We start from the raw sequence: 23,206 nt of genomic DNA, 5'->3' as shown, positions 1-23,206 counted from the left end.
AGACACCGTGTTCGCGACAAAGGAAGCATGCATTGCGGCTTTCCTGACCAAATAAACTATAATAAATGTCAAAATATTGTTTTAAACAAACTCCAGTTCATAAATATAATGTTGTGGTTGTATTTGATGCACTCCGCTGTATGCATTCTTGCTGTATTTAGTGAACAGCAGGCTGTCAATGGTGCAATACACAGAATGAGCAAAAACATCCTCATTAGCTTTGGATGAACAATGAAAACAAAAACAACGAAAAAAATGGTCTAAAATTTTTGTCAAGTATTTCAACTGTGGTGGCTGCTTTTAGGATTTAGACTGCCTTTAAGGATTGTTTATATACAGTATACAAAACCCAAAACCAGTGAAGTTGGCATGTTGTGTAAATAGTAAATAAAAACAGAATACAATGATTTGCAAATCCTTTTCAACTTATATTCAATTGAATACACTGCAAAGACAAGATATTTAATGTTCGAACAGAGAAACTAAAATTTTTTTTGCAAATAATCATCCATCCATCCATTTTCTACCGATTAACCCTTTTTGGAGTCACGGGGGGTGCTGTAGCCTATCTCAGCTGCATTCGGGCAAATAATCATTAACTTAGGCATTAATGGCAGCAACACATTGCAAAAAAGTTTTCACAGGGGCATTTTTACCACTGTGTTACATGGCCTTTCCTTTTAACAACACTCAGTAAACGTTTGGGAACTGAGGAGACCAATTTTTGAAGTTTTTCAGATGGAATTCTTTCCCATTCTTGCTTGATGTACAGCTTAAGTTGTTCAACAGTCCGGGGTCTCCGTTGTGGTATTTTACGCTTCATAATGCGCCACACATTCTCAATGGGAGACAGGTCTGGACTACAGGCAGGCCAGTCTAGTACCTGCATTATCTACTACAAAGCCACACTGTTGTAACATGTGCAGAATGGGGCGTCCATGAAAAAGATGTTACTTGGATGGCAACATATGTTGCTCCAAAACCTGTATGTACCTTTCAGCATTAATGGCGCCTTCACAGATGTGTAAGTTACCCATGTCTTGGGCACTAATACACCCCCATACCATCACAGATGCTGGCTTTTGAACCTTGTGCCTATAAAAGTCTGGATGGTTCTTTCCCTCTTAGGTCCGGAGGACACGACGTCCACAGTTTCCAAAAACAATTTGAAATGTGGACTCGCCAGACCACAGAACACTTTTCCACTTAGTATCAGTCCATCTTAGATGAGCTCGGGCCCAGCGAAGCCAGCGGCGTTTCTGGGTGTTGTTGATAAATGGCTTTCACTTTGCATAGTAGAGTTTTAACTTGCACTTACAGATGTAGCGACAAACAGTTACTGGCAGTGGTTTTCTGAAGTGTTCCTGAGCCCATGTGGTGATATCCTTTACACATTAATGTCAGTTTTTGATGCAGTACCGCCTGAGTGATCAAAGGTCATGGGCATTCAATGTTGGTTTTCAGCCTTGCCGCTTACATGCAGTGATTTCTCCAGATTATCTAAACCTTTTGATGATATTACAGACCGTAGATGGTGAAATCCCTAAATTCCTTGCTATAGCTGGATGAGAAATGTTGTTAAACTGTTTGACAATTTGCTCACGCATTTGTTGACAAAGTGGTGACCCTCGCCCCATCCTTGTTTGTGAATGACTGAGCATTTCATGGAAGCTGCTTTTATACCCAATCATGGCCCCCACCTGTTCCCAATTAGCCTGTTCACCTGTGGGATGTTCCAAATAAGTGTTTGATGAGCATTCCTCAACTTTCTCACTCTTTTTTTTCCAAATGTCCCAGCTTTTTTTAAACATGTTGCAGGCATCAAATTCCAAATGAGCTGATATTTGCAAAAAATAACAATGTTTTCCAGTTCGAACGTTAAGTATCTTGTCTTTGCAGTCTATTCATTTGAATATAGGTTGAAAAGGATTTCCACGTCATTGTATTCTGCTTTTATTTACGATTTACACAATGTGCCAACTTCACTGGTTTTGGGTTTGTATATATGTGTATGTTTTGGCAAACTCTACATAAGGCCAAAGCCTTCACCCAAACAGAAGGGCCTCATGTCCAAATGTCAGTTTGGCTCCCATTTCCCCCCAGAGGACAGAACTGGAATTACAGGCAACATTTCCCAACAGCTGAAGACCATCAGTAATCAGGAAGGCTCTCTCACCTGAAGCAATCAAATCCACTCCTTTTAAGTCTGCAGTTCCAGCTCAGACTTCAGGCCAACAAACACTGCTTGAGGAGAATTTGCCAAATACAGTAGTGACAACTGTTTACAGAGACCAGGGTGGCTGACGGTGAGATGACTTATATTATTTTGATGTTTTGATTTGATGTGTTGAATTCATTTTAATTGCCAAGAGGTTGTTAAAATGTTTAAATGTCAAATCCAAGCTGTTAAGGGTCACTATATGTACTTTTGGAAACACTTTTACTTAAAAAAAATATTTATTGTAATTTGTTTATATTGGTCCTTAATTGCTTTTGTAATTGTCCACCTTTTCTAAAGTTTTTTCACCTTACAACTATTCAATGAAAAAAAAAGAGACAATCAAGTCCAAAACAAAAGGATAAACAGAGATTTGTCTCATCATTGGATTAAAACAAAGAGTGAAGTCCCAGTGTAACCCCTGGTCAAAAAGTCAAAACCCTTTTCAAGTTAGGGGAGAGCACAAACAAACAAAACATAACTAGACAGTATATATATATATATATATATATATATATATATATATATATATATATATTACAGTGAATGGACTGTTGATTTACTTGTATGTTTGTGATCATGAAAATCAATAACATTAAAGCAAAATAGTATGTTAACTGTGCATGTTTACACAGCAAAAAAAACTAAATCAATTAAAAGAGATGTGGAATGAGGATGTGCAGTGTACACAAACCTCCAGCTGTACTAGGCGCAAAGTCGTAAGCAAACATGGCGCCCTGCAGTCACATGAGTGCCTTTTTACTAGACCTCGGCAAATTATGGCCTGTGGGCCTTATACGGCCCGTTAAGTTTTTCAACCTGGCCCGCCAGACATCTCCAAATTATTTTTTTTAAAACTTCACCATCCAAACTTCGCTTTTGAGTGATATATTATCACGATTATCTACGCCGAGCAGCAGCAAGCAGACGAGGCAAGAAGCAGAGTGAGCGGGGTTTGTTGACAGCAGCCAGCCTGCAATGTGAGTGTCAGGGACAGGGAAGCAGATTTCTCCAACCGAGTTCTTTTCTGCAGCAAAATGATGTTATATGGATTATTATTATATGGATCTGTGGGTGTTTTTTGTCTTTTGTGTTCATGTTTCGCCATGTTTGTTGCATATTAGTTGCATTTTGCTTTATTGAAAAAGATCGATCTCAAGACAATCGTCTGGGAAGTAAAGAGGAGAGACATTCATATGTTCTCCATATTATATATTGTTATCATTCATAGTTAATATTACAAATCCCACATTATTTATTTTCATGTACATTCTTTTACGCAGCAAAAAGGCTGTAAAATCCCATAAAATTTTTCGTGGGGGTCTCTCATAATATTTTTAGCATTCTGTCAGTCATATTGTGAGTGTTTGTATTGTGTATTTCGCTTTTACACTTTTCTACGGCATTTTAGGAAATTCTTTCACTAATGTTGACTAACCTACACATGTTTAAAGTGATCCTTAAAAAAGGAACCAAGCACACATATAGCAGAATGCAAGACACTTTTTACAGATAAAATATTGTGTCAAACATTAGACAAAGACAAACTCACAGTGGCATGTTAAAAATCAGTAATAAAATAATATGGATCATCCTCTGTTACACAGTGACTTACTGATAATTGTGTGACAATATTCACTCGTCTTGTTTTTTCAGTTCTGATTTTTAACATGACACTGTGAGTTTGATAACAGCAGGATATTTTTGTGTAACAGAGGAGTGACTGGCTGATGATTGTGTGATTGTATACAATATATACTGTGTATATATATTACCAAAACCGGTACTTTTCAGAGGCAGTATTGTACTGAAGATGATTCATTAGTATCGCGGTACTACACAAATACCGGTACACCGTACAACTCTAATATATATATATATATATATATATATATATATATATATATATATATATATATATATATATATATATATATATATATATATATATATAAACACAGAGGCTATTTCATCCCCGCAAGCCTGTTTCGCAGGTTTCCCTTCTCTTCAGGGGATTTTATCAGAATCAGAATCGTTTTATTGCCGTTGTTTGAGAACGGGTTCACAAACTAGGAATTTTTCTTGGTACAATCGTGTAACATAAAACACAGATTTGGTAATAACAAGAGCTGTAACTGAGCTATCAGATCTTGTTATAGACTTAGAAGGAATTCTAGGGAGCTACTGTTAGGAGTTATTGTTCATGTGCCTAATGGCCGAGGGGAAAAAACTGTTCAGGTGGCGGGAGGTGTGGGTCTGGATGGACCGTAGTCTCCTGCCTGAGGGGTGAGGGGAGAATAGTGTGTGTCCAGGTTGAGAAGAGTCAGCTGTGATCCGACCCACACGCCTCCTGGTCCTGGAGGAGAACAAGTCCTGGAGGGATGGGAGTTTGCAGCCAATCACATTCTCAGCAGCACGTACGATGCGCTGCAGGCGATGCTTATCCTGGACTGTGGCGCCGGGGAACCACACGGTGATGGAGGAGGTCAGGATGGACTCTATGATGGCTGAGTAAAACTGCACCAGCATCTCGGTCGGCACCTTAAGTTTCCTCAGCTGCCGCAGGAAGTACATCCTCTGCTGGGCCTTCTTGATGAGGGAGCTGATGGTCGTCTTCCACTTGAGGTCTTGGGTGATAGTGGTGCCCAAAAAACGGAAGGAGTCCACAATGGAGACGGGGGTGGGAGAGTCAATCAGGGTGAGGGGGGATGGTGGGGCTGTGACTTTCCTGAAGTCCATGATCATCTCCACTGTTTTCTGGGCGTTCAGCTCCAGGTTGTTGTGGCTGCACCAGGACGCCAGCCGGTCCACCTCTCTCCTGTAGGCGGACTCATCGCCATCCGAGATGAGCCCGATGACGGTAGTGTCATCCGCAAACTTGAGCAGTTTTACGGACTGGTGACTGGAGGTGCAGCAGTTTGTGTACAGGGAGAAGAGCCAGGGGGAGAGTACACAGCCCTGAGGAGTGCCAGTGTTCGTGGTTCGACTGTCCGAGACAATCTTCCCTAGTCGCACGTGCTGTCTTCGGTCTGTCAGGAAGTCATTGATCCAACTGCAGAGGGAGTCGGGCACGCTGAGCTGGTAGAGCTTGTCTCGTAGCAGTCCAGGGAGGATGGTGTTGAAGGCAGAACTGAAGTCCACAAACAGGATCCTAGCGTAGGTTCCTGGGGAGTCCAGATGCTCCAGGATGAAGTGGAGGGCCAGGTTCACTGCATCATCCACAGACCTGTTGGCTCTGTAGGCGAACTGCAGTGGGTCCAGGAGGGGGGCGGTGATGTCCTTGAGGTGCGACAGGACCAAGCGCTCAAAGGACTTCATGACCACAGACGTCAGTGCAATCGGCCTGTAGTTATTAAGTCCTGTGATCCTTATGTATCCTCGGGACGGCGTGGCGCAGTGGAAGAGTGGCCGTGCGCAACCCGAGGGTCCCTGGTTCAATACCCACCTAGTACCAACCTCGTCATGTCCGTTGTGTCCTGAGCAAGACACTTCACCCTTGCTCCTGATGGGTGTTGGTTAGCGCCTTGCATGGCAGCTCCCTCCATCAGTGTGTGAATGTGTGTGTGAATGGGTAAATGTGGAAGTAGTGTCAAAGCGCTTTGAGTACCTTGAAGGTAGAAAAGCGCTATACAAGTACAACCCATTTATCATTTATTTATCATTTATTTATCCGTGCTTATTGAAGTGTCTGTGATTGTTACATATATATAGGGTACATTGCATGGGGGTGTGGCCATTGTTACACAGTAGTGCCTTGCTTCTGTGCCGGCATGATGAGACCAGTTAGTTGCGTTTGTTTAATGTGGACATGCTGGGGTGGTATATAATAAAACACATTTCTTTCAGGCTGAAGAAAGTGAGAAAAAAGTTTATTATAAATTATATATATATATGTAACAACCACAGATACAGGCTTGTAGGGATGAAATATATATATATATATATACAGACTAGGGCTGGGCGATATGGCCTTTTTTTAATATCTCGATATTTTTAGGCCATATCGCGATAAACAATATATATCTCGATATTTTGCCTTAGCCTTTTTATTCTAATTTTTATTTTATTTTTTTTTAGCCCTGAATGAACACTTGATGCATATAATCACAGCAGTATGATGATTCTATGTGTCTACATTAAAACATTCTTCTTCATACTGCATTAATATATGCTACTTTTGAACTTTCAGGCAGAGAAGGAAATCACAACTATGTCAATTTACCAAAACTGTATTTATTAAACAGTTGTTAAGCAGTGGCACAAACATTCATGTCATTTCCAAAACAAAAAGTGCAAGATTGTCGGAGACATTTTAAAACAAGCGATTAGTTTAAAACATGATGTCACACAAGATATTTCAAGAAGTGTTAAATAAAAACGAGCTGCATAATAGGAAATCAAATAGTGTTTGTCCTTCGCTATGTGGTAGGTTCCTGCGGACATTATCTCCTTTTGTTGACTCTTTTTATCATACGGTGTTGATGTGGAAGTGTTTGCCCTGGCATTTTGATGTTGTGGCACTGAACGGAGATGTTGACATGCGGAGTTTCAAGCACAGTAATGCTACTTTTTGTAGAAACGCTTTCGCCCCACACTTAACAAATTACGGTTGTCTGTTCGACATATTCCCTCTTGAAGCCAAACCACCACGAGACGATGGACCCCGTGCTGTTTTTCTTGGGAATTAATTATTCCTTCAATTGTTACCAGATTCGCACCTTCTTTCTCTCGTATTACCACTCACATCACAGCTAACTTTAGCCATGCTGCTACCTCTCTGCTCAAGGAAGGTGTATACGTATGTGACGTATGACATGACAGTATGTGATGTGTGTAGAAGCTTCACTTGCTGTCTGTGAGAAGGAGCGACAAGACAGAGTGAGAAGCCTGCAGTGTAATGCCCGCAGCTAAAAGCAACTGTGTGAGAACCCATACTTGAATATCCCGATATAGTAATTTTCTATATCGCACGTATATCGATATATCGCCCAGCCCTAATATATACACACGGGCCACACACCAACCAATGTGGCCCCGAGTAAAAATAATTGCCCAGGCCTGCTTTTGATAAATCATTTAGGGCAGAGGACTCAGACATGTGGCCCGCGGGCCAATTACGGCCCGCGAGACGTTATTTTGCGGCCCCCACCTTAATATGAAAGTTCAATGTTAGTGCGGCCCGCAAGTTTTATATGAATGGCGCTTGACAGCGTTGTGTGCGGAGCTGAAGGAATCTACCAATCACGGGTTTCCCGGGTGACTACCGAATTTCAGTGCCCCTCCCGAATATCTCCCGGGGGAACCATTCTCCCGATTTCCACACGGACTCCGATATTGGGGGCGTGCCTTAAAGACAGTGTCTTTGGCGTCCACTTTGCCTCCATACGTGCCGGCAAAGTCACGTAGTATACGAGGCTCAGACGCTCACACAAGTGACAGCCATACAGGTCACACTGAGGGTGTGCGTATAAACAACTTTAACACTGTTACAAATATGCACCACACTTTGAACCCACACCAAACAAGAATGACAAACACATTTTGGGAGAACATCCGCACCGTAACACAACATAAGCATAACAGAACAAATACCCAGAACCCCTTGCAGTACTAACTCTTCCAGGACGCTACAATATACATCCCCGGTGTCTAGCAGCAAGAAGTAGGCAAGAGAAACCATGTTCAGGTTCACGGATTTATTTATTGTTACTTCTCACATAGTAAGTGTGTTGTCTGTCTAATTGTAATAAATGCAGACGAGGCGTGTTGGCTGAGTTCTCAACATTTACTCACATAGCGTGCTCATAACCACATTCTAGCTGCCGACATGGCCTTCACCGGGGATACCGTGCATGTCATCACTACTGTTGCATGCTGGGTAGTGTAGCTCTTATATTCCCTAGCTCATAACATCACAGTAAGTATGTATACTGTATACTTTCTGCAGGAAAACATAGCTCCTTCTAAGTGTATTCAACGTTTGAGATGCAACATACATGGCAACAGCGACTGATTTTAGCTTTCAACTATATATTTACGAGCCAGAGTCAGATTCGATGCAAAAAAGAACTGGAGAAGAAACTTGGGCTTTAAGACTTAAAATGAATGCACCTCAATGGTTCGTATTATGTCTGTCGTTCCAATAATCTTACCCTTAAAAAGTAGCTTTTAGAAAAATTATTTATAGTCTACCTGAGGTTGATGAAGCTGTTGTCCTACATTAGAAGGCTAAACTACAAATTGAGCTAACATCGCCAATTTACTGTTATTACTTATCGTTTCAGTTTCTCCTTTATTGCCATAAATAGTAGTTACCGACTCCGCCATTAAAAGTAACTTTTGGAAATATGTGTCTTTATATTGTCACAGGTTTGTGAAGCAGGACTCTCCGAAGTTGTTGGCACATAAAGAGATGCTTCTTCCCAGTTGAAGGCACATTGCCACAAAACTAAAAAGTTAACCAGGCACTATTTAGTTCTTCAGATGAGACTGGAGGTGTGTGTTGTGACCTGTATTGGTTAATGCAACCAATAACAGAGCAATTTCATTCTTCGGGCCATACTTTAGGCATGTTGTCGTGCGGACTATACATAAATTAAACGTCACAGGTTGTGCAAATTCCGAACGGCTCATTTGGCGGAAGTATGAAGGAAGGCAAGATTATTTATAAGAATCTCTACAATACCTCCACACTTTGATTCTTGGGACCAATGCAGATCCCAAATACACAAAAGTAGGTACTAATACATATAAAACGCACCAACTTAAGAAATGCAAGAACTTTCGAGCAATGCTGTGAGACGACAGGACGAAATTCCTCAAAGACAACAGCATATGTTTTTGCTACTGTGCGTCAGTTTCTCACCTGACAAGGAACCGTGTAACTTCAATAAGATGTGCAGAGTGCAAAAGTGAAAGACGTGAAGCTGCACTCCATCCAGCTCCTGTAATCAAGGAGTCAAAGACCCCAAGAACCCATCTAAAGACAATGGCGGGTAGCTAGAGACGGCCCCTGGAGATGTATCAATCTCAGTTGGTAGTACAATGTGTACACAAGTCTGTGGCACAGGTAGCAGTGGGAAATTATGTTTGAAGATCTGCCTGGTCAACGTAAATCCACAAGGTAATCAGGTAGAAAGCAAAACGTTGTAATTAAGCGATCTCAGACAATCAATGCAACATCTCAGCTAAGACAGAGCTCTTTCATGCCTTTGGCGTAAAAGGACTGTCAGTAAAAGACCTCCTGTCTACATGTGCTGGAGTTATTAATGTGACCAAAGGAAAATCCCATGGTTACGTTGTTGAGTCATTCACAAGAGAAATAACCATTCCGCTTCCCACCCTGATAGAACACAATAATGTCCCCAACTGCTGAGCACAGATTCGAACTCCGGAGGCAGTATACCACCACAATCTCATGCGAACTATAGCGGACCAAATACCTCCCAGGATTCCACTGCGGACATTTTGTCCATAAGGTGTGTCAGCAGTATAGTGGCCCTGTAGTGTTCCCTTTGCCCAGAAGCATGACCTTGGGTGGGTCATTGTTGGCGACGTCTGCCTAGGTGGCGCACACACTCCTAAGAAAGAGAGCACATTCAAACTTGCACATGATGTCGGAACCCAGGGTGACCACTCCTTATGCATCAGCCGGTGATGTCTCTGCGCCGCGACGTGTCTACATGAACGAGGTTCCTCCGCCGGCCCCACTATGGACTGGACTCTCACATTATTAACTGTATCGATTCGGCATTGCACCGGTCACTCGGGGGCCGGAGGGGTCCCCACATCTGCGGTCCCTTCCAAGGTTTCTCATTGCGCCCGATGGGCTGAGTTTTTTTCTTGCCCTGATGTGGGATCTAAGCCAAGGATGTCGTTGGGGCTTGTGCAGCCCTTTGAGACACTTATGATTAAGGGCTATATAGATAAACTTTGATTGATTGATTGATTGAAACAAATGCTGATGGACTGAGAAGGTGTCCCCGCAAGAGAGGGTTCACAACAAGAAATAAAGCACTCGCACCACAATCCTGAATGGTTTGAGGATAATTAATTGCTTGCCGACGAAGACGGAGACTGTGCAAATGATGATCATCACGGTGAAAACAGACAGAACTTTAAATCACACAGTTCCCCATCTACTCGTCCAATGAAAACAAAGAAGAAAAAGTCCAGTCAAAGAAGAAGTCGGTTTGGCTGTTCATCACCTACTCGCAGAGCTGAACAAAAAGAAAAGAGTGGGAATAAACACAAATGTCAGGTTTGCTTCTGGCTCCAGCAAAGGAGGAGGTACAGGTCAGGAAAACCAAAGCACAAGCACAATGACAAGAGCAAACAAAAAGGAACTACTGAGAAACCCAGAAGGACTATACAGCGTCAAGACGGATGCTACAGCAACTGCAGCGCTTCGGTGACGTCCACACAGAGCACCTCTAAGTCTCCCAGCAGACTGGACACCAAAACACAAGAAGGATAGAAAAAAGATACCAATAGGAGATTCGACAGAAAGTTGCACAGCAAGAAGCCAAACCTCAAGGTAGGTGGACGTAAAGGTGACGTCCCACCTGCACCTAAAGACATACTGTACCTCAGGCATGTCTCCTAGTTGGTTCTCCTGTTGGACTCAGGTATTATGTGGTTGTGGCATCCTCTGGAGTGTGTTGTAACAGATTAGGGACTTAATTGGCTAAAATGTATTTGGAAGTTGGGGCCTTTATTTTGGCACATTCTGTTATACAGAAACTATCTGTAACATCCAGAAGGCAGTCATTTTGTTGGGAGAGACATATGTTGGTGCACGGTGGCACAATCATTCACCTTTCGCATTCAGCTCCTTTCATGTGGCATTGCCAGGAAGTGCATTTTAGTTTAATAAGTTTAGGAAAAGTTTTATGTTGATTATTATTCGCAAAATGTATTAGATATACTTTACTGTATATTTGTTAGTTAAGTTGTGGTACTTTTCAGTGTACATGTTTTATTGCAGTTTGACATTTTCTTCAATAAATATTTCTGCCGATTACAACACGTCGCCTGTTCATTGGAGGAATCTTTGAGGAAATGAGTTTATGCTAGCTGTTACATCTCGGATGGGAACAGCATATTTACCATGCATAAATATATCCACTGACTTAACAAGTCAGGGCAGACATCCAACAGCTTGTTTGGAAGAAAGCAAAATTGTTTTATAAATATCTCGGCAACGCCTCCATGGTTTGAATTCCCATTTTCTGCACTCCCAAATATGTAAAAAATGGGTGCCAACAGGCAGAAAAAGTGGGTTTTGCATCGTATCACCCCTTAGCTGTTAATATTAGATACAGTATATGGACTGTTTTATTGCAAATTAGTGCAAGTTTATAAATATTGCGTGATTTATTTTTATTCATATTTAATATCTATTTATTAACTACTGCACAATATTGTACAATGCTGCACAGCCAATAAGGTGCTGACAATACTTTTCAAATTTTATTGGAATCAGACAATATTTTCGGTATATTAAATGGAATTTTTACCTGACATGTTTCGACTGACCTCACACAAAAACAAGACAGTTACTTGTACATCCAAAAGACCAAATACAACAAGACAACAAATGCAAATTTATGAAATCCCGTGTAAATCATGCAAAAAATCATACATTGGAGAAACAGGGAGGAAATTCAACACACAGAAGAAAGAACATCAGAAAGAATGTGAAAAAGAGACAACTGGAAGGTATACAAGAAGCCTAAAACAAAAATCCGAACAGGAAATCTTAAAATCAGCCATATCAGATCATTGCAAAATAAACACATCATGGACTGGGACAACGCCAAAATCATCAGGACAGAAAGTTCAAACGATGGATTAAGAAGGCGATCGAACTAAGAAAGCGGCCGAAGGAAACCATCAATTAGGATGACCATCAAGCGGCGGGGGGGCAACCAGGTAGACTTGACAGATCTGCCTGGTTGGCCACGCCTATAAGAACAGCTGAGCAGCACATCACTGTGGTCAGGTGACCCTTCTGAAGAAGAGTGCAGATGACTGTAGAAACATGTCAGGTAAATATTCCATCTAATTTACCAAAAATATTGTCTGATTACAAGAACATTTGAAAAGTAAATGAATAAGAAGACATAATGAACCTTTTTGAGCAAGGTGCTGACAATTTCTGAATTGGAAGATTTAAATACAATTTCATGTCAGCGCTCAGGTGCGCTTGTCCGCAGTATCGAGGATATCGGCGACGCAGCTTTTCGCTTCCTGCAACAACGCTGTGACTCTGGACTGAGTCTGCAACACAAGACAAGAGGTCAGGTGTGGAAACGCGAGCCTCGTTCAATGTTGGACATCTACCTCCATCTTAAAATTATCATCTGTGATGTCCTGAAGGTTGATGGTGACGTTATAGTATGCCCCAAAAACCGCCATCTCCAACGCTTTGGCTGCAACCTAGAAGCCACACAGCCTTTTAAGTTTTCTACAGTAACATGGCCGGGTGCACAAACCTCATGATTACGCACCTGAGCGTCTGATTTACAGTTGATATTCCCATAGAGGACAAGTTCTTTGAGCGGCGACCAGAGGACACTGATTTTTAGGGCCAGAGCCAACGGGACACTCACCGCTCGCTTCAGACCGTCCTGCATCGCTGCCTCACGTCTGTCAGGACGCAACACAACCTCCATCAAACATTACTGCAACATGATCACAAGCTTTTTTACCTTTTTAGTTCCTCCTGGGAATGTTTGGGCATCTTCAAAGCTGCCTACATTCAAACAATGAGAGAATGGGGTATGACAATGGTATGGATACGGATGATGTAAACACAGGAAGTAAATGGTCACCATGTAAGTGTTGAAAGCAGAAGAGTCGCTGTCCACCATGTCCAGCAGCTCATTCATGGCCTGATGGAATGGAGGAATCAGCCTTCTCATCACAGCGTCCACGCTCTCAAACTGTCTCTTGCCGTATGTCATCTGGCCAACCATGGCGCCAAGCGCCGCTCCCTGCAGCACAAACATTATCATGGTAACAGAGTCGAACTTGATGCTGAACAAACAGCTTATTACCAGGGCAGCCACGGCAGCAGACACTGATCCTCCACCGGGGGCTGCTGTTCGAGCTCCGACGCTGTGAACAAACTCCTTCAGAGGAAGAGACACCAGGCGGCCGTTGTCCTGCGACCTCACCATGTACCTGCACAGGTATACAATACGTCACGTTTGCACGTGTAACAACATTAGCCGAGTTAAACTCACTCGATAATTCGTTCTTTTGCTTTGAAGATACCCAGCGAGTCCAGACCCAGCTTGCTGATCACCTGACCATGCACATTAGTTTAGAAGGTTAGAAACCTGGGGAGTCGGTACCAATGAACTCTTTTACTGTGTCTCTATTGGTGTTCTTACATACTTACCCAAGGTCTTTCAAGTTCATAGTATGAAGGGTAAAATGCAGTACAGTAGAACAATGGGTGAGGGTGCAGTGACGAACACTTTCAACCCTCAATACTCTCTATATTGACTATATACATAGCAGAATGGGAGGGATATACCTGAAAAAAATCTTAGCTGAGGAACAACCCGAAGCAGTGGAAAGTAATAAACACAAAAATAAGGTACGTAAATATTCTGATGGTCATGTTTTATAAATGTGCAACAATGGTAATAGATTTGAGACACTAGTGTACTAAGAACTAAGTACACTACATATACTGTGTACTTACTTACTACACACAGACGAGTAAACTAAGTGAAGTATACTGACGCAAGTATTCCATTAGAGACACAGCCTGCCCTTGAGGTACTGTACACTATTCCTCACCATCCGCAATTTGTGCTCCTCCTCTATGATGAAGAGTTCTTCTCTATGGATGTAAAAGTCTGCAGCATCCAGAAGAGCTTTAAGAGGAATCAAACCAACGATCTGAGAGCCGACAACCGGCAGCCTGAGATCCTGAAGACATGAGTGTAAGTTGTCAGCAGACGGAACTCATTTTCCTTTTCCAAAGGTTGCTTTATTTTTTTGCGTAGTCAAAGTTACGCTCCTTTCATAATTTTCACATAGTAAGCAAGTAAGCAACAATATATATATATATATATATATATATATATATATATATATATATATATATATATATATATATATATATATATAGCAATAATGTCACAACATCATGACATCATTATATCCCAGCGTCATACCATGGCAACATATCTTGACATCATCATGAATTCGTACCATCATCATCATATCATGACATTATAATATGGTATCATTATATTATGACATCATCATACATCATGACATTATTTAACGATTGCATTATTAGACCATGGTATCATCATATCATTAACATCATTAGACTATGGTATCATTGTATCATGACATCATCGAATCATGAAATAATATTATGGCCTCATTATACCATGGCATGATTATGTCATGACATCATGGTATATTATATATCATGGTGTATCATGGCATCATAAGATGACATCAGACATCAGATCATGTCAAGATGAAATGATGTCATGATGAGCATGTGTGTATGAGTAACATCAGACCTGAGCTTTCTTGCAGATGGCTTCATAGGTGCAGTGAAGGGAGGTTTGTTGGTAGTCCAGGATGTTGGTGGACACCTGAGCAATGTTAGCTTCTTCAAGGTACCAGCCCATAGCTTGCACCTTCTTCAGCAACCCTGGCTGAGATAAACACGTGGCTGAGCGTTCACAAAAGAAATCGATAGTAAAATGAGTTTCCAACAAATTCACATGTTGATAATTGGCCTAGAAAACTCGAGTTAAAAAAAAAAAGATATTTGTTTTTTCTTGTTCCGGCATACTCTTTGCCACCAGGAGTTTCCGTAGCTTCCACCCATCTTTCATTTCCTTGGTGGAGATTCACACATACTGTACATAACAACATGGCCACTTCTAACGAGTGCAAGAGCGAGAAAATAATATTGGTGTCAGTGACTTGGATTTGCTGCAACAGACATGAAACAAGTGACTGCACACTGCAAAGTTTGTTTAAAAAAAAAAAGCACAACAACCTTATTCCAGCATCTAAAACAGAAGCATCCAAGACAAGATTGCAACAACAATCACACTTATGTTAAAAAGGATCTTACTGTGGTGGAATAATTGACAAGACAGAGGTTTTGAATCCCAGAGAAAGCTCATAATTCGTTTTTTTTCTAAATGATTCTATACAAGTATTTTTTACACTGGTTCAGAAAAGAATACCTTTTATCAAAGAAAATATTTTGCTCAGAGTAAGATGTCATGTATCCCTGTAAATTGTGGCAATGTTAATCTCCTTTAAAACTGCTAATTTTTGATCAAATAAAAGTGAAATGTAACTCTGTAATTTTATATTCATTGCAAATCTAATTTATTGTAAAAAATTAGAGATTTTATGTTTTATCGCCCAGGACTTGTCAATAATATTCAGAGACCTCATCGCTTGTGATTTTGCGGGTGGAAAAGGACATGTATGAGTAATATTTCACCCATACACATCAAAAACACAAATAACTTGATCACTTTACAAAGGAGACAATACTTTTCATGACAGTGCGTCTGTGATGCGGGAGCGTAGCAGATGATGAGCAGTTCATAAATAAATATTTGTAAATGAAATATTCATCTTTATTGTCTTATTTGTTAGTTAGCACACACTTAAAAGTATATCATGATACATCTAAAAGCCTATGGCTAAATTAGAGCCACTTTATAGGTATGTGCTTCATAATCCGATTCGTCGACTAATTGTAAAGATATCATTATAGTCGTTAGTTGTAGCCCTACTTTGATCATATCTATCATATTGCTCATTACTTATTCATTTTTCAATTATGTCATGAAGTAGACATCCAATATTCCCAACATGCACCTGGTCTTTGCCTCGTCCTTGTTCCCTGATGTCCAGTGCAATGCGATGTGCCTGCTCTTTGGTACCGATCACGTTGATGTTGTAGGCGATGAGGAACTTACGAGCGCCAGTCACTGTAGCCCCCCAGGATGCCACAAAGGTGCTAGGTCCAAAATCCGGAGCCCACTCCGTCTGTTGCAGCTGGAAAGAAAGTGGATGAAATTAGTTTTTAAGTAAAAGAAGTCATTGTGTCTGATTTGTTCAATGACCCGTCACCTTGTCGGGTAAAGCTTCATACTCGCCAGCTCTCACTGACGGAAGACTTCTTCTTGCTTCGTTTTTTGCTGCTTCGCCGTAAAGGAACACTGACAACACAAAACTGGTTCAAGTTTTTGATTGACATTTGATTTATTTTCTTGAGAGACGTCCGACCAGGCACGTGTAGCAAGGACGCCAATTTCTGTCCAAAGATGTTGGCGCAGTGGACGCAGTCCTCCATGCTGACGTTCTGGACAGGAATGAAAGGACAGACATCCAGCGCTCCCATACGAGGGTGCTCCCCTGTGCGCACACACACACACACACACACACATGAAAGAAATAATGGTGTGTGCGTGTGTATGTGTATCTTTGTGGACTCACCTGTGTGTTGGCTCATGTCGATCAGGCTGAATGCATGACGGGCAGCGTTCAGCGCGCCTTCCACCACAGCTTCAGGAGTGCCCACAAACGTGTAAACAGTCCGGTTGGTGGAGGCACCGGGGTCGACGTCCAACAGGCTACAGCCAGGCGTGCTGCTGATGGCCGCTGAGATGGCATCAATAACCTGAAAGGATATCACTTGAACATGTATTCTTCTCTCACATAAGAAAAACAAAGAGTCCAGGATTAATCATGTTGAGCTTCCTGCAGCTTGCTTCTCAATCAATCAGTCAGTCAATCAACTTTTAAAAGCTATTTTCAAGTGTCTTAATGGATTAGTCCCTGATGTAATGTGTACAGAAATACACAGATACAGTAGTGAAGGTGTGCAGACTTGAGCTGCAATCGGTGGGAGCTGTAAAGTGAAAAGTTGCCGGACGACTCTGGGTAAGTCTGCGTTCTCAGTGAAGGCCTCACATCTGTGGAACTATTTACCACTGGAGTTAAAGTCACAGTCGAACCTTTTCTCCAAAAAACTGGAAAAGTGGCTTAAGGAAATTCAGAATCGTGAGCAATAGAACTGGATGTCGTATGGACAAATGGGGCCAATTATTTTTTATGTATTTTTATGTTGTGCTTGTCTTAATCCTTTTGTGTTTTTCACTTTTCTCAACGTTTCTTTAAAAGCCTAACCAGGGACGAGGGTTGCAAATTAGCCTGTGACTGGAAATCGTATGTACTTTGACATTTGTTACCTATGGGTAACAATGTTTAATTGTACTGTGCCTGTCAAATAAATAAATAAAATCGAGCAATCAATCGATCGCACACATACATTTAAAGGTGTGTTGAAGTGTGCCCATGCAGACCTAAACATTTAAATTGTGTGAACCACAACCAACAGACCATAAGACAATTCCTGAAGGACAAATATTACATAATAATAATAATGATAATAATAATAATAATAATAACAATAAAAGATTACCTCTTGATTTCGCCCCTCTGAGAAGTTTGGGACACATTCCACCAGTTGAGCCATGCTGTCTTCACACGGAACTCTAAAAGGAACTGCCTGGACCAGTCACTTCACTCCTAAATCCTAACACGCATGCACACACACGCCAATAATATGTGTCTGCAGACCTGGAGGCTGCAGTATTAAATCATTTACATGTGCGCCCCTGCAGGCTAGAATGTGTACTGGAGATAAATGTGTTCATTACTAATGTGTGTCACTGTCAGGGATTTAAGTTAAAGTTAAAGTAAAAAAGTTAAAGTACTAATGATTGTCACACACTCACTAGATGTGGTGAAATTTGTCCTCTGCATTTGACCCATCCCCTTGATCACCCCCCCGGGAGGTGAGGGGAGCAGTGGGCAGCAACGGTGCTGTGCCCGGGAATCATTATTGGTGATTTAACCCCCAATTCCAACCCTTGATGCTGAGTGCCAAGCAGGGATGTAATGGGTCTCATTTTTATAGTCTTTGGTATGACTCGGCCGGGGTTTGAACTCACAACCTACCGATCTCAGGGCGGACACTCTAACCACTAGGCAACTGAGTATTTAAAGACACAGAACCACATTACTCCAATGAACAAAGGTCCCTCCCCCGAGTTCTGTGTACAATATTTGTGTAGACAAACTGAAAACATGTTTTTTGGAAGTCAAAGGTCATGTTAGCTCATTAGTTGAACATCAACTACTATTTCATAAAAAAATGACAACGGTTACAACAACATTCTTTGGCTAACTGTCACTTGCATTTGAACTTTGAACTACGGACCTGAGCATGACCATGTTTACTTTTCTGTTAAAAAAAAAACTGCACTTTTTCTGACGTTTGTATCTGTTATATTGCTTAGGGAGGACTTTTGTTAACAACATTATTTTAGGGAGAGCTGGATGAAATCTTAAAATAGAGAGCAAGTGAAATAGGAAATTAATTACCAAAAACAATGTCCTCAAAGTCTAAATAAATCAACAATGAACTCCCCTGCAAATAATACACACTAAATTCTACACCATCATTATTGTTAATTCATGTATTTCGAGTTATGTTATTTGTCATCGAAACGTTACAACAACGTCGAAATAGTGGAATTATGTAGATTACGCATTTACGTCACGTACGTAACTAGTTACTGTTTCTCGGCGACTAACAACTGATTCGCGAGATGCTTGCGGAATGATGGTATGCCACTTTACTATCGGAATGCGCAAACTAGCGCAAGATATTGCACACATACCGACTTTACTGTTTTTAGGAACTACGCAAGGACACCCGAGAGGTTTTATTTTGATGTCATTCAGCCAGGAAGCTAGGCTAGCAACTTGCTAGAGGCTAGCTTGCTAGCTAACTAGTTGTTAGCAGTCTTGTGTTACCAGCAGCATACACTAAATAGTTGTAATAGTAAAGCTTCGACATTAGTTTTTTTTTATCTCCAAAGTCTATACAGAGACGTTAGTTGTAATGGTAAGGTTTCTGTAGGGACGTACGTTTGTTAAAGTGTCTACATAACGCTCGTTAAAGAAACATTCTGCAACAAAATCGATGGTGTTTTTTCCTCTCCCAAACCAAAGTGAGTTTTTGTGTGGTATACTGGTACAAAGAAGAAACAAATGTGCCGCTTTGGATACTATATGCGTAGTGAGTTGAAGCTGTAGTCACATTTTAGTGGATTCCAACTAAATAGATAATTTATTGATAATGATAAATTGTGGGCTTCACGGTGGCAGAGGGGTTAGTGCATCTGCCTCACAAGACGAAGGTCCTGAGTAGTCTTGGGTTCAATCCCGGGCTCGGGATCTTTCTGTGTGGAGTTTGCATGTCCTCCCCGTGACTGCGTGGGTTCCCTCCGGGTACTCCGGCTTCCTCCCACTTCCAAAGACATGCACCTGGGGATAAGTTGATTGGCAACACTAAATTGGCCCTAGTGTGTGGATGTGAGTGTGAATGTTGTCTGTCTATCTGTGTTGGCCCTGTGATGAGATGGCGACTTGTCCAGGGTGTACCCCGCCTTCCGCCCGATTGTAGCTGAGATAGGCTCCAGCGCCCCCCGCGACCCCAAAGGGAATAAGCGGTAGAAAATGGATGGATGGGTTATACTTGTATAGCGCTTTTCTACCTTCAAGGTACTCAAAGCGCTTTGACAGTATTTCCACATTCACCCATTCACACACACATTCACACACTGATGGCGGGAGCTGCCATGCAAGGCGCTTACCAGCAGCCATCAGGAGCAAGGGGTGAAGTGTCTTGCCCAAGGACACAACGGACGTGACTCGGATGGTAGAAGGTGGGGATTGAACCCCAGTAACCAGCAACACTCCGATTGCTGGCACGGCCACTCTGTAATTGTCCATCCATCCATTTTCTACCGCTTGTCCCCTTCGGGGTCGCGGGGGAAGCTGGAGCCTATCCCAGCTGCACGGGGGCGGAAGGCGGGGTACACCCTGGACAAGTCGCCAGCTCATCACAGGGCCAACACAGATAGACAGACAACATTCACACTCACATTCACACACTAGGGCCACTTTTAGTGTTGTCAATCAATCTAACCCCAGGTGCATGTCTTTGGATGTGACTAACACTACTATTACTCAGAAGAGTAATAGTAGTGTTAGTGACAATCACTCAGTTATGTTGAGTCAGGTACTCACTAAACTGTACATTAGTATAATACAAATTAAGAGTGTGCAAGTATATGAATTTTTATATATTTTCGTCTCTGAGGCGTTCAGCAAACTCTGGCTTGTCATATTAATAGTGATGTCCAGTACTGTGTGAAATATATGAAAAAGTGTAGCATTGAATTTAGCAGTATTTTATTTTAATTATTTTTTCAGATTGATAGCGTCTCCTTTTTAAAAGATAACAACTGACTCTGCCCACCAACGTTTGCCCTCCCCTGGGAATCCCCTTAACATCAAGGTGAGGCTTTTTGTTAAGTTATTTAAGTATTCAGAACTCTGTTTATATTTGTTTTGTGTCTAGGGTAGAATGGCCCACTGTAGAACCTCACCAAGCCGTTGACACAGGTTAGTAGAGCGTTAGTGGGCGTCTCATTGATTGACAGGACCTAAGTGTTTCTTCTGCTTTGTCAGTGTGTTTTTCAAAGAAGCAGCCAAAACAGTTGGAACTGAGGAGACTGAGCTACTAACGGACACAGCCAATCAACCGACACATGAAGAGTCAATTTCTCTGTTACATGGGTGAGGCATCCTTGTCTGTACACCACAGCTGAAAAGTTTGCCAAAACATATCATGTAGTTTAATACATTTCACAAACAATTAATCTGAAGATTTACATGATTAAATTCATTTCATCAATTTAAAAGGGAGATAGATTAGGGATATTTGGCTTCCTTGACCTAAAAATCGCTATAACCTTTAGAAGTGAAGTTAATTTGACCTTCTCTAAGTTTTGAATGGACACGTCCAACTGTTCAATGTTTCACTACTTTTTGCACATCTTGTTTTCTAATAGGGACAGGGTTTCCGTGGATCTTTAAAAATCATTAAAGATCATTTAATACAGTGATGTTGCTAGGTACGTGTCATCCCTGACGCATTAAAATCTGAAAGGATGCACTAAAACTACTATCCATGTGTCCCGCGGACGCAACCATTTTTTTCCCATTAAAAAAAAGATGCATTGTGAACATTAAACTATCACACAGTAACTGGCAACAGAAACCTTGTTAGCAGGCTTGACAAGCACTGTTTCAACCCTCTGCGCATCTACTCGTCGCAGACGTGATCTCCTGTACGAAGTATTGCGACCTGCTAATTTAGCCGCTACAGAAATAACTAGCCTGTCACCGCTGATTTCATTTCGACAATTAAAAATACAGACTTCATAGGAAATAAACCAACGTTTCTATTGCTCCATGCTGTGCTCATTCATGTCTATTAAGTTTTAACGATTAGAGGACGGGCTGTAATGAAATAAATAAAACATAATACGGTGGTGGTGATGAAAATGACATTTTATGCCCAAACGGCATCTGCGCATACATAGTCTTCCAACGAGATTAGATTTTCTCGTTTTTTTTCTCCACTGTGTTAGTTATGTTTCATTTTTGTGTGAATACAGTAGCTAAATACACTAAAGCAGGGGTCTCAAAGGGGCCAATTGTGGCCCGCGAGACGGCCCCCACCTTAATATGAAAGTTTAATGTTAATGCGGCCCGCGAGTTTTAAATGAATGGCGCTTGACAGCGTTGTGTGCGGAGCCGAAGGAAGCTACCAATCACGGTGTGGTTTAAGGCTCACGACAGGTGTGCCGTGATGACACTGCCTTTAATGTCCTCTAGAAACTTTTCACCGCATCATCTTTTTCTCCATACTAACAGCATGTCAGCCCATATACATGAATGAGGCTACTGCAGTCACATGCGACTTATTGCATGACATACTTGAGGAACAGCCATACATGTCACACTGAGGGTGGTCATATTTTATTTAATTTATTTTTTAACACTGTTACAAATATGCGCCACACTGTGAACCCACACCAAACAAGAATGACAAACACATTTCGGGAGAACATCCGCACCTAAACACAACATAAACACAACAGAACAAATACCCAGAATCCTTTGCAGCCCTAACTCTTCATGGCTACAAAAACACCCCCGCAACCCCCAACCCCGCCCACCTAACCCCCCCCCCCTCTCACACACACACACACACACACACACACACCTCAACACCCCCCCATCTCCCGAATTCGGAGGTCTCAAGGTTGGCAAGTATGCATTGACGTCACTTGCGTGATGCAAGCAGAGAAAACATTTTGCCGCTTTTCCACGACACCCGCACACGCTCTTCCTCCCTCCCTCCCTGTCTCCCTCACTCGCTCCCGCCCCCGCTGTAAACAGTCCGGGCGGGGAAGACGAGCTGTCCGGTAGCTTCCAAAGCACTCCGCCGAAGGACCGAGCGACAATACAAAACTGTGGTGCACTGGACCCCAGCGCTGATACTCCGACAGAGAGTCGCTGGGCGAATCAGACATGTAACACGTTAGTGGTGATGTTAGCCCGTTCGGGGCTAATTGTGCTACTGTAACTGTAAACTCCACGGCGATGATACAAAACCAGACATAAAATAATAAATATAAAGCAAAATGTAAACAATTATGGCTGTCTATATGATCTTATTGTTCTGTCTTTATATATTTTTTCTGTTGGAATATATTTTTACAATCTTTTATCTCATTGTAAAGAGAATTCCATAGTTTAACCCCCACCACTGATATGCACATTTGTTTTAAAGTTGTCCTTGAATACTGATGTTGGAAATGACCTTTTCTTCTATGCTCTTCCTTCTCAGAAGTGATGACAAACATTTTTTGTAAATTTGCTGGTAATGTTTTACTTTTAGCCTTAAACATGACACATACTGTCTGTAACTTTACTAGCTCCTGTAATTTCAATAAACCCAAATTAATAAATAATATGTTAGTGTGTTCT

General features: G+C 41.6%; 2 protein-coding genes across 8 annotated transcripts in view; one reads left to right on the top strand and one right to left on the bottom strand.

Moving 5' to 3' along the window:
* The first annotated feature begins 2,276 nt into the window (after nucleotides 1–2,276).
* The window catches only part of LOC133618415 (sentrin-specific protease 7-like), a 32,280-nt gene continuing 11,350 nt past the window's right edge, over nucleotides 2,277–23,206 (top strand). For 2 of the 7 annotated variants that reach the window (XM_061978795.1, XM_061978753.1), the window contains exons 1-4: nucleotides 18,835–18,923; nucleotides 20,579–20,663; nucleotides 20,727–20,770; nucleotides 20,837–20,944. The gene's annotated coding sequence lies outside the window, so the exon portion shown is untranslated. Of the gene's footprint in view, nucleotides 2,307–18,834; nucleotides 18,924–19,010; nucleotides 19,312–20,578; nucleotides 20,664–20,726; nucleotides 20,771–20,836; nucleotides 20,945–23,206 lie in introns of those variants that run through there. The other 5 variants (XM_061978770.1, XM_061978778.1, XM_061978786.1 and 2 more) reach the window with 5 other exon arrangements.
* ftcd (formimidoyltransferase cyclodeaminase) lies at nucleotides 7,900–18,205 on the bottom strand. Its single transcript, XM_061978742.1, has 15 exons — nucleotides 18,031–18,205; nucleotides 17,715–17,828; nucleotides 16,727–16,910; nucleotides 16,517–16,645; nucleotides 16,361–16,449; nucleotides 16,106–16,285; nucleotides 14,776–14,913; nucleotides 14,033–14,164; nucleotides 13,468–13,529; nucleotides 13,279–13,405; nucleotides 13,054–13,215; nucleotides 12,931–12,974; nucleotides 12,730–12,868; nucleotides 12,563–12,658; nucleotides 7,900–12,499 (listed from the first exon to the last, which is right to left on the bottom strand). The coding sequence occupies exons 2-15, from the start codon at nucleotides 17,766–17,768 to the stop codon at nucleotides 12,416–12,418; spliced, it is 1,620 nt and encodes a 539-aa protein (XP_061834726.1). The 5' UTR covers nucleotides 17,769–17,828; nucleotides 18,031–18,205; the 3' UTR covers nucleotides 7,900–12,415.

Source organism: Nerophis lumbriciformis, linkage group LG01 (assembly GCF_033978685.3).
Source record: "Nerophis lumbriciformis linkage group LG01, RoL_Nlum_v2.1, whole genome shotgun sequence".
In the NCBI taxonomy this organism is placed as follows: domain Eukaryota; kingdom Metazoa; phylum Chordata; class Actinopteri; order Syngnathiformes; family Syngnathidae; genus Nerophis; species Nerophis lumbriciformis.
The sequence above is the reverse complement of the archived record's forward strand: the minus strand, read 5'-3'. Positions and strand labels throughout refer to the sequence as shown.

Excerpts from the sequence above, each read along its gene's own strand:
- ftcd (XM_061978742.1), bottom strand. The coding sequence starts at position 17,768 with ATGGCTCAACTGGTGGAATGTGTCCCAAACTTCTCAGAGGGGCGAAAT. Across the intron at positions 13,530-14,032 it reads AGGAGCACAAATTGCGGATG|GTGATCAGCAAGCTGGGTCT; the intron begins GTGAGGAATAGT and ends GTGCATGGTCAG. Across the intron at positions 12,659-12,729 it reads ACTGTAAATCAGACGCTCAG|GTTGCAGCCAAAGCGTTGGA; the intron begins GTGCGTAATCAT and ends TGTGGCTTCTAG.